General features: G+C 35.3%; 1 protein-coding gene across 1 annotated transcript; it reads right to left on the bottom strand.

The window, feature by feature from the left end:
* Positions 1 to 2,578: 2,578 nt before the first annotated feature.
* On the bottom strand, positions 2,579 to 8,541 carry LOC102865707 (putative olfactory receptor 14L1-like). Its single transcript, XM_006894000.1, has 2 exons — positions 8,514 to 8,541; positions 2,579 to 3,537 (listed from the first exon to the last, which is right to left on the bottom strand). The coding sequence occupies exons 1-2, from the start codon at positions 8,539 to 8,541 to the stop codon at positions 2,579 to 2,581; spliced, it is 987 nt and encodes a 328-aa protein (XP_006894062.1).
* Positions 8,542 to 16,696: the final 8,155 nt, after the last annotated feature.

Below are 16,696 nucleotides of genomic sequence, written 5' to 3'. Positions count from 1 at the left end.
CTGATCTGCAGTATATGTGAGCACAAAACCCTGCTGATAAAAAATAATAACTGATGCAATGTTTGTGTATTTTGAATTATTAGTTAATACATGTGATGATGTTCTGCTGTGATTAATATGTTAAATGCAGTATATTGTACAAAAGAAAATGTAACAATTAATTGAAACACAATTTCTAAAAATTCACATTTAAACTTTATTTTTATTTTATTTTAAGAATACATTCACTTTACTGTGGAGAAAGAGATCTCTGGTGGCCCAATGGTAAGTAGTTGCACTGCTAATCTAAAAGCATGCAATGCAATGCCATTAAAATGCACGAGCTGTTTCATGTCTCCTCCTATGTGGTTTACTGCCTCTGAAAACCTGCTAGATGGTCAATTCTGACGTGACAGCTCCTAACAACAATACTATGGGAATTATCTTTCAAGCAAGTTTGTATCATCTGAATATTACAGGTTTTTCATGAGTCTTCCACCAATCCTAAAACCACATTTTCTTCATATAACTCATCATTTTGGAGGAGGATTTTTTTCAGCATATAGGTTGACAGGAAGAGAGGATACAAATCTGATATACACTTTTTGTGATTCTAAACTATGCAGTGTTCGCTTGTTCTTTTCAGACAACTTCTTGGTATGTGTATGGATACACAGAGGATTCTCATTCTTCTTAATGTTAGCCATAGTTTGCTGTGATATACACAACCAAATGCTTTAGCGTAATTAATAAAACACAAGTAAACACCTTTTTAGTATTCTCCTCTTTTACTCTATATCTGTTAAACATCAGCAAAGATGTTTCTCTTTCTATGTCTTTTTCTGAATACAGCTTGAACTTTCCATAGAACCTGCTGATGTACTGTCCTAGGCCTCCTTAAATAATCTTCAGTAGTATTTTAGTTGTTTGTGAGTTTATCAACATTGTTTGCAATGGGAACAAGTAGGGATCTCTGCAATTATTTGTCCAGGTAGCTATCATCCAAATTTCTTGACATAAAGTGAAAAAGACCTGCAGCACTTACAGAACATCAAAAACCACTACCTTCAACAAGGTTTGCTTCTCAACATCAAGAAAACAAAATTCCTCAGTACTGATCAATAAGCAATATTATAATGACGAAAAGATTGACATTGTCAAGTATTTTATTTTACTTAATTCACAAATCAATCACAATTCACAAATCAATCTTCATGTAGCAGCAGTTAAGAAATCAAAAGACAAGTTGAATCCAACATCCTGTAAATGACCTCTCCAACATGATAAAGTGCAACAATGTTAGTTCAAGGACTTATGTGCACTTGATCCAAGCCATAATGTTTTCAATTGCTCCCTATGCATATAAAAGTCTGACCATGGGTAAAGGTGACTGAAGAAGAATCACTACCTTAGATCTCTGGTACTGGTGAAGAATGTTTCATATCACATACTATTACTACTAAAACAACAAAAAAATCTATTGTGGAGAAATGGCAACCAGGATGTCCCATAAAGGCAATGTTGAGAAGTTAAACTTAGTCTTGTATATTTTTTACATGTTGTCAGGACAGACCTGTCCTAGAAAAACAAAACAAAAACAACACATCAAACTGGGCAACACTGAGAGTAAAATAAAGTGAAAAATCCTTAAGATGGATTGATACAGTGACTGTAAAAATAGACTGAAACATTTCAGAGATCATGAGGATGGCAGTAAAAAACAGGTTTTGATCTGTTGCCTCTAGGGTCATTCTGACTGATGGTCAGCTTGACAGTTTCTTACAACAGCAAGGAGAATATGAGCTGATAGGACAACAGATAAGTTAATTATAGAAGAAATAAAACCAGATATATTATTACAAATAAGAATGAAAGATCACTTAAGACAAATAAAAAGAAAAACCAATCACTAGGAAACAATATCACTCTTGGAAAAATGAGACATGAATTCACTTGGATGAATTAATACAATAACCAAAACAATAGGTGTAAGCATAACAATGATCATAAGGACGACGTTGTTGTTGTTGTTATGTGCCGTCGAGTCACTTGCGACTCATAGCGACCCTATGTACAACAGCCCTAAACCCTGCTCTATCCTGTGCCAATCGCATTGCCTCTGACACACCCATCCCGATTACCCCAGTCACTGAATCAATCCACCTCGTTGAAGGACGACATAGGCAAGGTTCTTTCTGTTATGCATATAACTGTAATTACCCACAGTGAATTAGATGGTGACTGGAAAAACAAATACTTTATAAACTTTGGGCATGTTGCTAGGAGGGACTATTCCTTGAAGAAGGACATGATGCTGAGAAAGGTGGAGGGTCCGTAAAGGAAGACCTTCAAACAGGTGGATTGACACAGTGACTGCTGCAATGGGCTCTTGTGTGTCAGGAAGTGTGAGGATGGTGCAGGACAGGACTGGGTTCAGATCTTTTGTTCACAGGATAACTATGAGCCATACTCAACTCGATGACACCTAACAACAACAACAACAACATCACTTGAAGGATTAAAAAAAACATAAAAATTTTTGAAAATCCAAGTTTATTAACACAATATCTTGTTAAAACATGGGTTTCTGCGTGGTTTTTTAGTCGTAATTTCTATGACACATGTCACACTGCCTTCTCAGAGCTGCCTTCATTTCCTTATTCCTCAGACTGTAGATGATAGGATTCAAAGTAGGGGGCACAACTGTGTAGAGCACAGACAGGAGAAGATCTAACACTGAGGGGGAATTTGAAATTGGCTTGACATAGGCAATGCTACCAGATATCATAAAGAGGGCTACAACTATAAGATGTGGAATGCAGGTAGAAAACATTTTTGATCTGCCCTCCTTGGATGGAATTTTCAGGATGGTAGAAAAAATAGACACATAAGATAAAGTAATGGATACAAAACAGATTATTACAAGACTAGTAATAAAAATTGTGATTCCAATTTCTATAAAGATTGCTTTAGCATCTAAGAGGCTTAAGAGTTGTGGGATATCACAGAAAAATTGATGTACTACATTTGACCCACAGAAAGGTAATGAGAATGTTGCTGTCACGTGCATGACCCCCCCAATCACTCCACTTAGCCAGGACATGACCATCATCTTCACACAAGTACCATGGTTCATGATGACTTCATAATGCAAGGGTTGGAAGATGGCCACATAGCGGTCATAGGACATCACTGTAAGGATTGCTACCTCAGTACATGCCAAGTCCATGAAAAAGAAGGCTTGCAGGGCACAACCAGAAAAAGAAATAGAATTATCGTGAGTTAAGGAATTGACAATGAATTTGGGAACTGTGACAGATATGTAGCAAAAATCTAAGAAAGATAAGTTTCTCAAAAAGAAATACATTGGAATTTGAAGCTGGTCATCCACACTAGTAAGCATGATGATTAACAAATTCCCCAAAAGAGCTGCTAAATAAACCAATAAAAATAAGCCAGCATGTAAGGTCTGAATATCCAACGAGTCTGAAAATCCCATCAGTAGAAATTCTGTAACTTCAGTTCTGTTTAGATCATTTGTAGTTGCTTCATTTATTTCTATAAAGAGAAAATAGTGAAAGCAACAATTAGATATGGGCCAGTTAAACTTAGCAACTCAAAATTTTGTTTCTGAAGCAAATAAATCTGTAGTAATTAGATTAAAATATCACTTGGATGTAAACATAAGTGTGAATTTTCTAAACCTGAATCTCAATGGCATATTGTAGTCCTTTGTACTGGATGTATATTTTCAGTAAATGTGGGCTGATACTGAAAAGAATACATATAATTTCTCTCAACTATTGCTCACAGTCAATTACAGGTCGACCTACTTGTCTACCCTTCTCACTACTGCGCTTGACCGGTCAGAAGAAAAAAAAAAAAAAAGAAAAGAATACATATAATTAAAATAAAAACATAAAAGAAAATAAAATCATAAAAATACAATAATCAAAAAATAAATACAGCGGTGATAAAATTAAACAGGACTACATATATAGAGAGTATTGTCTCCATTCATTTGATAAACCTATTACTTGGAAGCATGTTATTTACTTCTTTTATCTTTAAGTATATCCATTTAAATAGTCTTTCCTCATTCTCTGGAATTTTGTAATGAAATGTAAGCAATTTGTAAAAGAAATCTTACAATATTTCAATGAGGTAACATTTACAAACTCAAAGTACTTTCTAGAATAGAAATATTACTATTTGTAATAAGAATAATGCAAGGTTCTTAAATATAATGGTAATTAAGAAACAATTCCAGAATTCAAAACTTACACAACTTAAAAAATAACATATTGTTGTTTGGTCAAACACAACTACTAGTTATCTTAGGAACAACAGATTTGACCTTTGTCCTGACCTGTGACATCCTCTTCATATCTCACATTCTAGAGTCTATTGCTGTAGGCAATAGATGCGTCAATTTACTGTGTCAACCCATCTTGTTGAGGATCTTCCTTTATTTCATTGACCCTCCACCTTTTTAAGCATAATGTTCCTTTCCAAAGATTAGTCACTCTTAACAACGTGACCAAATTACATGAGACGAATAGTAATTGTTATTGTCTCTAAGAAGTATTCTGGTTAAACTTTGTCCAAAATATCTTTTTTATGTTTTGGCAGTCTATGTAAAAATGATGAAGGGATGGAGAAAGAGAGGAAGAGCATTGATGAGATGGATTGATACAGTGACTGGGGTAATGAGGGTAAGGTGTGTCAGAGACAGTAAAGTTGGCACAGGATAGAACAGGTTTCAGCACTGTTGTCCTTAGCATCGCTATGAGTCACAAGCAACTCAATGGCACATAACAACAACAATGAGATATTCTGTATTCTTCTCCAACATTGTAACTCAAAGACATCTATTCTCCTTCTCTCATCCTTATTCATTGTTCTCAGATGCAGAGTTTTTGTTGTTGATTGCCTTGAAGTCAAACACGACTCAGGGACCCTGTGAACAAAAGGCCTGAAGCTCCTCTACAACCATGGACATGAAAGTTTATAGAGTTTCTGAAGGCATGTTGTTTAGGAAATGGATTATTGAAAAGACCATGGCCTCAATCAGGCAAACTTTGGTCTTTAAACAGAAATCTTTGTTATTTAGTATTTTTGTGAGTTCCTGGATAGCAAACTTCCCCAATGAAATACACCTTTTGACCTCTTGACTGCTGGTACCAAAGATGATGCTCTCCACATACTTGTAAATGGAAAATAGCGTTTATTCTGTACCAAATGATAGCATACCAGAAAAATGGAGAAGTATTTTTAAACATCTACGCTGCTTAGGAAACCTCTCTTGGTAAAAATAAAGAATATTCTCTGTCTGTTCATCTTACTGTTTTATCCACCTATCCAATGATCACTGTGATATATCCTAACTTTGTCCTGCCTGATTGTCTTTCAGCCAATTATGGATTGTGTAATCTGAATTCCAGTGCTAATTGAATAAAAACATTTTCTTCTTCACTACCTGGAGTGTAAAGCCTCACTTCGTTTATATGAATGTTTTCCCAGTCTCAATCAATGCTATGCTTCAATAAATAAATCTCTTTTGCAGGCTTCCACAGCAATTTCAAGCAGACTCTGTGACATTACTTTAAAACTGGGCTACTTTCTGATGACCCCTAGAAGACAGGCTGGCTTATTTATTTGGGCTTAAATCTTCTAGCACAGATTCTCCTCCCAGAGTAATGTTAGTTGTTATTTGCCATCAAGTTGGAACTAACACATCGCTCATCCATCAGAAGGTTTTCAGCTGTTGTGGCAGAGATTGTTAATCTTTTTTCCTCAAAGCAGCTAGTGGATTTGAACCTTGTTCCTTGGCTTGGCAGCTCAACACCCTTACCACCAGACTGCCAGAGCTCCCAAATAATACTTGAGGGGCACCACAAGGAACAGTTTCTGAAGCTGGCTCTCACTACCTTCTAGATGCCTTGGTGGATTGGAACATATTTTTTGTTCATGCTTCCACTTGATATAATGGATGAAACACTTTGATGTCTCATTTCCAACTATTATTGCACCCCATAACCTACATGACCCATTTCACCCCCATCTGGCCACTCAACCATTTACACATGGTTTAGTGTTGCCTGGCTGTTTCTGAAAAACAAACACAACTAGGTTTATTGGAAAATCATATGGACTAATGTCAGCAACCAGTGATAGAAAGCCAAACCAAGTTAATTTTCATGAAGTTTCTCAGGAAAGCTGATAAAGAAGGCATTATCTCATTGAGACTTTGCAGAGTATTTTTACATACTGGTGACCTAAATCTGATACGTGAGAAAGAGTGATCAGAACCATATGGAATAAAAAGTGAAACAATCTGGACTACTTCATCACAGTAAGAAACAGTGTCAGCAAGCACAGCTACATGGAGGTAATTATTCAGAAAGGATTTTTAAAGATAAGACTAGAGGTGAGTTAAAACCAGAGAACACATTTTAAGATCCTTCAACAAGTCTTAAAGGCTGTCCCTTGCAAGGGAGAACCTAAAGTGCTTCAAGATCTACTGGTTAATGTTTGCAACCATTGACCCTGGTTTGCAGATAGAGGAACCTGAAATGTAGAACTTCAGGAAAAAAGATATTTTTAAAAGGAAAGAAGTGATCTTATTAGTGTCATAACCACTTGAAGTCTTGTCAAAACTGCTTCACGTCCTCTACCTGTTAACAAAGAGACAAGCAGTGCAACCTCCTTCAGCAGAAGAAAAAGAGGCCAAGGAAGACAGTCCTCCTCCACCATCATCTGAGTTTACCAGTTGTCCTCTCATAAATAATTCTTCTAACTCTATCATGCAAACCTGTGTGGGTAAAGTGTGGCCTATTTAAGATGAGATGCTAAAAGCAGCTTTGAAGGTTAGTAAAAGATCATTTAGACATGGTCACATTGAACCTTCCACCAGTGCATGAAACTTTCCTATTTTCACCATTACTTAAAAAAATCAGGAAAATGAAGCTTTGTGCATGATTTAATTAATGCCATAATTCAACCCACGGGACCCATACAAGAAAGTGTTCTTTCCCCTCTTATGATGCCTGAATCGTAGCCTATAATCATTATTGATTTTAAAGACTATTTTGCTACTACTAGCTTCTCAGATAAATTTGTTTTTTTCTATTCTGATTTTAAATAATAACCAGTCAGTAAGAAAGTATCAGTGCAAAGTATTGTATTCCAGTATGATTAACAGTCCTGAAATGTGTCAATATTTAATAATCAAGTTTAAAGTTGTCAGGCTTTCTCCCATGTAAAATGTATCATCATATGAATTATATTCTTTTAGCTGCACCTGATAATGTCCAAGTTTAGTCTCTGTCTTCTCATGGTTTAAACAGTACTAAGCAATTGTTAATTGCAGAAGAAAAGGTGCAAATACATCTCCCTTGGAAGTATTGAGGATTCCATGTCTTTGAGCATGCTATCAGACCTCAAAAAATAACTTTGAGATTTCATGAATCTATGACTTTAAATGAGTTACAAAATCTTTTGGGAAATATTAATTGGTTATAGGAATTCCTACATATAGATTAGCATGCCTATTTAATCTCCTAAAAGGGAATCCCTAATTTAACTCTCCTTCAGTATCTAACAACTGATGCTCTTAAAGAGATAGAATATATAAATACTGTCCTTCAAGGAAAACATTTTTCTTTAATTGTAGTATAGGTCCTTACTGGTTATTTTGTCATTAACACACCACATAGCCCAACAGGACTCATAGGGAAAGTAAATCTAATTCTAAAAATAATTGAATAGATGTTTCTAGAATATACATATAAGAAAACTTTCAATCACCCTATAAAATTAATACAATTACCTAGAAAATAGGCATATATGTTTTCAACAACAAACAACCAGAGATCCTCATTATATTTGTTTAACTCTTAAAAATGAAGATTTTAATTTTATTTTCTAACAAAAAGTATCCTAGAAACTAAATTTAGTGTGTGTGTGTGTATATACAGAGAGAGAGAGAAGTAAGATTTTCCCTGCCTTCTGACAAACTTCTTCAATTCTTGGTTCAAAAGCCCCCCTTTTTAGCTTAAAAATCGACCACTTACATATGCCCTTACTGTATTTCTAGACAATTCTGTATGTACTGGTAAGGCATTACATAAAAAAATAAATAAATAATGTTCCAGATCTAAAGCAAATTTTACTTTCACAGAACAAGCTGAATTAGGCGCTCTTTTTTGAACTTTACAAACTTCCTAATTCATTTCTTAATCTTAGAGCAGATTCAAACTATGTGATTTATTCCTTGCAAAATATTGAAACTGTGTATATCAAAGATATTCCTAATCAATTGTTATTACATCAATTCATTTTGGTTCAGCAATTATTAAATAAATTATGCCACCCTATTTATTTTACTCATATTCTCTCTTACTCTCAACTACCAGGTCCTCTTACAGAAAGAAATGAACATGTTTATCAAACAGTAGCTTTTCCTGTTGATATTTGACCTGCTTTAGCCTCTCATCAATACTTTCATAAATATGCTCTATCTTTTCTGTTACCTTGAAGCAAGCTCGTCAATATTTCCATACTTGTTTCGCCTATCAATCATTTCAAGGTATCTTTCTATTTTCTAGAGTAAATCTTGAGGGTTAGAACCTAATCCAATTTGGCAAATGGATATTATTCATATATCTGAATTTGGTAAACTGAAATATATTCTTGTTTCTGTGAAGTTATTTTCGGGTTTTATGCATGCCACTGCTTTAGGATAAGAAGCATACTATTACTCAAAATGTTATTTCTCACTTACTAGAAGCATTTGCAGACATGGAATGTCCACAACAAATTAAAACAGTCAATGAGCCCTTGCTCTATTTTCACTACATTTTAAACAATTCTGTGCAGAGAACACATAGCATGTTACTGGAATTCCTTTTGATCCCACAAAACCAGCATTTATAGAATGCTAACATAAAAATTATAAAAATATAAAACAAAAAAGGGAGAAGATGGGATATTAAAGATAGGTTAAACAAAACACGTTTTAATGTCATTTTTTTAAAAAAATCTTAATAAAAAAGGGAAAACATGCTCAGAGTCATGATAGTGACCCACCTATGGGCATGGGATGCAAAAGAGTTTGGATAAAACCATTTGCTTGATAGTGCTTAATGGGATGATCGCTTTCAATTAGTGACTTTGGATTGAGGGTTTGGTTGTGATCTCACCCACACAGGAGCTGTCAACCAAAAGGAACAAGATTCACATGAGGTAGAAAGATCTCATGAAGGACAAGCTTCATTGTCTTCATCTGGCTTCTCGGATGTGGTTTCCATGAATGAACTCTATACCATTCCAAGGATCAGGCATACCAATTTGGCAGAATCTCCTCCTTAGGACTAGTTAAAAACTTGAGATGTCAAATAATCCATTCATAAAAAGAGCTAGAATCCCTCCTAATCCTGGGAATAATTTTTTGCCTGTCAAAAGTGCAGGTTCTCTGAAAGTGCAGGTTGGTGTTTTTATGATTATATCCTTATTTCTACCACTAACTGATGAATATTGGATTGGACTAATATTATTTCCCCACTTTTATTTAAGCCTGTCTTCTGGTGGTATTCAGATCTCACTTTAACACTAATAACACTGCATGGACAGGAAGAGTCTGGATCCCTCCAAGAGAACCTCTAGAAAATCACACAGTATGGATCCAATTTAAAAATCATACACTTTTTTGTCCTAATACTGTCCATGTGTGTATTATCATGCTAGAATAAAGTTCCTCTGTGTACAATTTAAAATTCAAGACTATTTATATTATCAGCCATAAACTGTTTACCATGTGAACAATCTTATTTTTACTAGTGGCCCTGGAGTAAATGGATCTGAATTTAACTCACAAGTTCTCAATATCCCTAAATGTGACATCAAAGAAAATTGGAAAGATTATCAAAATTCTTTTAAATGAATCCCTTATAAAATGAAAGTGCCCACATGTGAAAATTACACTACAAACTTTTGAGTTAGTGAACTGGCCACCCAACAGAACTTTGTGTTCTCAATAATCAATCATAATATTCCTTTTAAGTCTCCGTCCCATAGGTCCATATTTGGAGTGGTGCAGAACTGTTTTAGAAATAAAGTATAAAAACGTATATAATCCCTGACATATGGATTTATGAAGATTAGAATTTTCTTTCTTTCAGAGAAATTTATCTCATGGTAATTGTAGTCATCATAATTTTAGAATTTAAGTCTTACACAAATTAATTCTCAAGAAGTCATGGTGTTCATTCCACATCCCTTTGTCTTATTAATATCTTCTGCATCTCTAACTATTGAAAAGGAGAATACCAGCTATACAGTTACTGTATATTAGTTGATAAATTACTTTCATTACTTATCAAACTATAATCCAACAAAATGTTAATACTATTATGCTTCTAAGAAGAGTGTCAGAAGACTGGGTTCCTTTTAACCTTGCTCGACCCTGGCAGGAACCTTCTGGGTTACATAATTTAAAAGAAGCCTTTAGAAAGACTACTGATTAAAAGATTTTTGTTTACTCTTATTGCTTTTCTTATATCTACCATTGTTATTTTAGCTACTGCCATGGTTACAGGAGTGTCTTTAACAAACTTTATACATACTCCTCAAGTAACAGAGCATGTTATGGCTAATATTACACAAACCATGTTTAAAGAAATTAATATTGATCAAAAAATTCTAAACTGCTTTTAATCTTTAGAGACTGCTACAATGTAGCTTGGAGAACAACAGGCTTTAATAATAGGTGGTTATTTGAAATGTGATTGGTAACATATTTTTATAACTCCTCTTACTTATAATAGTTCTCAAAATAATTGGATATCTAGAAGGTCAAGTTACTTCATCAACAAAAGAATTGCATGTCTAAATGCAAACAATTTGTCAACAGAAGGTTTGCAAAATTCTTTTCCATTTTTAAATCCTGCTACCTATATAGCTGGAATAGGAAATAAAGTATGGACTTATGGACTTTGTTTGGAATTATGTATTTGTATGGTCTGCTTTTAATTCTATGGCTTGGGAAACCAGAACCTCCCTGAAACACCTACATAAAAAGTGTGAAAAACATTCATCTTATCTAATGTGTCTAGAAGAATCCATACAAGAACAACTAAAAGGGGAGGTGTAGAGCATAAACTAACAGGATCTAAGGTTATCTGGATCGGGAGAATTTAATAAAAAAAAAAAACTCATTTAAAGAGAAGACTGTTAAGTGCATATTGTGGTAATACAAGGAAAACAGTCCTAAGTAAACACAGAATTGTTCAATAGAACAAAGATATGCATTAATGACTAAATGCAACATGCTGACTTATCATCTGTGTGTTTGGTGGAAAAAACATTCTCTTGCTATCTCAAAATGCTGATATGGATGAGATCTGATAGATGGGACAGGTCAGCAAATAAGAAACAGTGAGCAAAGTTTATCTTGTTACTCTATGGTCAACATGTGGTTACACTTGTAAGAGTCTAAAATAAAAGCTAAGAGGACTATAGCTCCGGAGGACACTCAGCCATAAGGTCCTCTCTCCCCTTAGAGCACAACTAAAGTCTTAAGCAGTTTGTGCAGTCCCCAGGCACTTTTCTGCTGGTCAAAGAAATGCAACAACACATAATGTTTAAAATGTCTTTTTTTTTTTTAAGTCTAATAACTATGTATTTGTGTTTAATGAATAGAAATGAATTTCTACACTATAGTCTTTTTATTCTACATGAAAGTCTAAACAGGAGCACTCAATGTGTATGTAAAAAGGAAAAACTGACAAAGGTGGCTTAACTCTATTTTAAGGTACTGGTGTGAATCTAGAATTCACATTGCATTAAATAGCATTCAGATAGAAATTCAAATAGCATTTCATCCAACCTTGTTGGCCTAGGGTGAAGTGTAAAGCGAGCTATTGCAGGTCATACTTTTGTCCTTGAGATCTGGCAGATGAAGGCTATCTTACTCTATTTCCAAAGGACCTTTTACATTATGTTCACATGAAGCAATATTCCATAGCTTATGTCTGATGAGCTTTGATGCACAGCATTGTCAATTCATTTTAATAAAGTACTCCCAGAAACTTTCCCATCGCACATATCAACAGCAACAACAACTCCCAGAAACACACATTAATTAAGGAATAACTTTTACTACTTTGTTATTTAGAAAAACTGCATAAGAAAAAGTAGAAGGAAAAAATTCTGACTGTGTAGAAGAATTAACTCACTTATAGGAGCCTTTTAAGAACTACTCAAAGTATCACTAACTATATGGAGGGGTGTATGTGTTAGAATTCTTAGCTGGATCCTACATCTATTCAATTTCTGATAATCAACATTAAGGATCTTAATATGAATACTATCATGTAAGATCGGAGGACACTGGAATTGCCTACATGGCTATCACTTTTTAAAAAATAAGTATATATACATATGTAAAAAATATACAGAATATCTTTTACACACAAAGCATACCCACACACGTCTTGTCATTTTCACCATTGAAAACAAAACAAAACAATACAAAACAAAAAAACGAAAAAACCCACATCTAATCCACTTCCATAATAGCTTGCCTCTGGAAACGCTATGAACCTGGAGAGAGGATGAAAGGCACCCAAGCGTCGAGGACTCTGCTTTATAGGGTCGTTATGAGTCGCCTGCGAGTCGATGGCACTTAACAACAACAACAACAATGCTACTATATACTTATAATTTTATTCTTGGACACCGGCCCTCTCTTTCTTGTGCCATACCAATATATATTTTCTCATTTCCTAATTCTAAGCCCATTACTAATATAATGAAATAAGTTAGTGCAATATTTAAAAGTTTTGATTCTTTGCCTTTAAACTTTGTCAACTATAATATAGCATTTCATAAATGTAATCTTTTAACAGAAAAAGAAAATAAAATTCTTATAGTTTTATTTTATTCAAATTGATAGTACACTACTTTATTAGAACTTACTGCATGGCATGTGCTGATTTTTGCTGAACTTGGCCATTAACAACTTGACTCTTTCAAAATTCCTCTTTTTTTTCCCTGAGAAGAACCTTCAATTTTCTTGAAAATAATATATCACTATTTTGTATTACCTTGACCTCACAATAGAGATGAAATTCTTAAATTAGAAGTTTAAATATCTTTATCTTCCTCTGGATAAGGGAAAATTAATTTTCTGGGTATCCCATATGGTGTCAACTTGGTCATGATTAAGCATTTTGTAATAAAACAGTGACGAAAAAGGAAAATACAGTGAAAGAAACTTCATATTTCTGAGACCTCTAACTGAAAGAGTCTTTTTATTTGAAATATTTCCTCTGAAGATAACAAGTGATGTACGACTTTTATTAATCCCAGTGGATAAGAATAGTATTAATATTTTTATATATAGGATAAAAATTTTAAAAGGAGTTAACTGGCTAGTATAATTTTCCACACACCTAGAGGTTCAATTAGGCAAAATACTAGTGTTAAAAATTAAAAAGGCAACCTCTAATCAAAATATTTGGAAAACAGCCATAAATCCAACTATATATCTTGGGAATAGATTCCTAATCTAACTTTTTCTAATAGTCTCCCATCATGATTAAATTCTTGTATTAAGTCCATGTAATATATGAAGGGTACACTTTTAAAATGCACAATTTAAAAAATGCATAATTTAGCACTTTGGTTTTGTATTTAAGACCTTTCACTGTATTTTTTTGCTAATAAATATAAACGTTGATAACATGGCCTATGTATTTAAATATTGTAAACCTCACTCAGCAACATTTCTATTAACTCCTTTCTGATTCTTTTCATTATTGTAGAGTCCTGCTATCTAAATATTCTTCATTAAATTTTGTAACTAATATAAGTGAGTTATATATATGTTATGAGTGCCAAATCATTGTCATTGATACAGGTGGTCAATATGTTGTTTTTGTTTTTATGTGCCATTGAGCTGCTTGTGACTCATAGCAACCCTATGTACAAGAGCCCTAAATGCCGTTCTATCCTGTGCCAACCTCACCGTTTCAAACACACTTATTCCCACCCCTCCAGTCACAGAATCGATCCATCTCATCGAAGGTCTTCCTCTCCTGCACCACCCCTCCACTCTGCCAAAGATGATGTCCCTCTCCAAGGACCAGTCCCTCCTTGCAACATGCCCAGAGTAAGTCAGATGAAGCTTCAGGATCCTTGACTCTAAGGAGCATTCCGGCTTCACCTTCTCCAGGACAGACCCGTTTGTTCTTCTAGCAGTCCATGGTATACTCAAAACTCTTCTCCAGCACCATCAATTTTCTTTCTATCATCCCTATCCACTGTCCAACTCTCCCATGCATAGCACATAATTGTAAAGACTATAGCTTAGATCAGGCGCACCTCAGTCTCTAGCCTGATGTCATTGCTCTTCAGTACTCTTAAGAGGCCCCTCACAGCTGACTTTCCCAATGCAATTCATCTCTTGATTTCCTGGCTGCTGTAACCAAGAGTGTTGACTGTGGAACCAAGTAAACTAAAATGTTAACTATCTCAATCTCTTCACCATCCATACTGATGCTGCCAATTGACCTAGTGGTGAGAATCTTAGTTTTTTGTTGTCAATATGTTGTTGTTGTTATGTACTGTCAAGTCACTTGCAACTCATAGCAACCCTATGTACAACAACCCTAAACTCTGCTCTGTCCTGTATCAATCGCACTGTCTCTGACGCTCCCATCCTGATTACCCCAGTCACTGAATCAATCCACCTCATGGGGGGCCTTTCCCTCCTGTGCTGTCCCTCCACCCTCCCAAGCATGATCTCCCTCTCCAAGGACCGGTCCTTCCTTAAAACATGTCCAAAGTATGTTAGACGGAGCCTCAGAGTCCTTGCCTGCAAAGAGTCGCCCAGTTTTACCTTTTCCAGGATGAATCTGTTTACCTAGCAGTCCACGGTACCCTCAACACTCTTCTCCAGTACCACAGCTCAAAGGCATCAATTCTCCTTCTATCCTTCCTAGTCATTGTCCAACTCTCTGACGCATAACAAGTGATTACAAAGACCATGGCCTGTATCAGACACACCTTAGTCTCCAGAAAGACACCATTGCTCTTCAGGACTTTGGAAAGGTCCCTAACAGCAGACTTTCCCATGGCAATACATCTTTTAATTTCTTGGCTACTGGTGCTAAGAGTGTTGACTGTGGAGCCAAGCAGACTAAACTGTGAACAATCTAAATCTTTTAACCATCCATACTGATGCTGCCAATTGGTAATGGTGAGAATTTTTGTCTTCTTGACATTGAGTCTCAATCCATACTGAAGGACCCTCTGTAGCAAATGCTTCAGGTCCTCCTCAGTTTCAGCAAGCAGGGTTGTGTCATCTGCATAACGCAGATTGTTGATAGATCTTCCATCAGTCTTGACCCCACGTTTCTCCTCATAGAGACCAGCCTGCGGGATAATTATCTCAAATTATAATTTATCTTTTGTTTATTGTATGGATCCTAGATGAAAGCAAAAAACTACCAGAAGAATATCTAGTCATGTTTTATTGACTATGCAAATGGATTTGACTATGTGAATCTTGACAAATTATGGCTAACACTGAGAAGGATGGGAATTCCAGAAAACTTATACTCATTATACCTAAACCAAAAAGCTGTTGTGTAAACAGAGCAAGGATTTTAAATGGTTTAAAATGATTTCTACATGGTTTAAAATTAGGAAGGATGTGCATAAAGTTGATATCTTCTCTCCATACCTATTTAAATTTATATGCTGAGCAAATTTTATTAGAATGTGGACTCTTGGAAGAAAAATGTGTCATCTGGATTGGAGGAAGACTCATGAATAACGTATCTCACAAGTTTGCTTGCTAAAAGTGAGAACTTAACAGTGCAGCCTTCAATATATTCTGCATTTCAATGTCAAGTAAATAAAAACTCTCACCACTGTAATGATAGGAAACCTCACGATAAGTGGAGAAAAATTTGACAGTGTCAATGACCTTATGTTCATTGGACTCACAATCAATACACATGAAATGAATTGCACTGACAATGTCTAGAGTCAGGAACGTTTCCAAATTACTGAGAAACACTAGTGTTAGTTTGAGGATAAAAGTCCACTTAATTCAGACAAATGATCTTTCCAGTCACCTGTTGTGCTACAGAAAGCTGGACAATGAATAAAGCTGACAGAAGAAAAACTTATGTTTTTGAATTGTGGTGCTGGAGAAGATTACTAAAAACCTCATGGACTGCCAAAAGAATAAACATATGTATCTTAAAGAAGGTGTGGCCAGAGTGTTCTTTGGAGACAAAGATGGCAAAGCTTCATCTCACACACTTTGGGAATATGACTATTGTTGTTAGGTGTTGCCAAGTCAACTGTGACTCATAGCAGCACTATGTACAAATAACTCTGAACCCTGATCTATCCTGAGCCAACCTTATCATCTCTGACATTACCCATCCCCATTACCACAGTCACTGAGTCAATCCATTTCCTTCAGTCTTCTTCTCCTGCACTACTGTCCCTCCACTCTCCAAACATGACGTGCCCAAAGTATGTCAGATGGATCCTTTGAGGGTGGTGCTGGAGAATAAAATTGAATACACCAAGGTCCACCTAACAAGCTGATTTTAAAGCTCTGCATCACATACTTTGGACATATTACCAGAAGGGAATGGTCCTTGGAGAAGGAAGTAGTGTTTGGAAGGACAGTGAA

This window comes from Elephantulus edwardii, unplaced genomic scaffold (assembly GCF_000299155.1).
Source record: "Elephantulus edwardii isolate Elephantulus edwardi_28Jun2011 unplaced genomic scaffold, EleEdw1.0 scaffold00133, whole genome shotgun sequence".
Lineage (NCBI taxonomy): Eukaryota > Metazoa > Chordata > Mammalia > Macroscelidea > Macroscelididae > Elephantulus > Elephantulus edwardii.
This window is presented reverse-complemented; position numbering and strand designations above follow the sequence as displayed.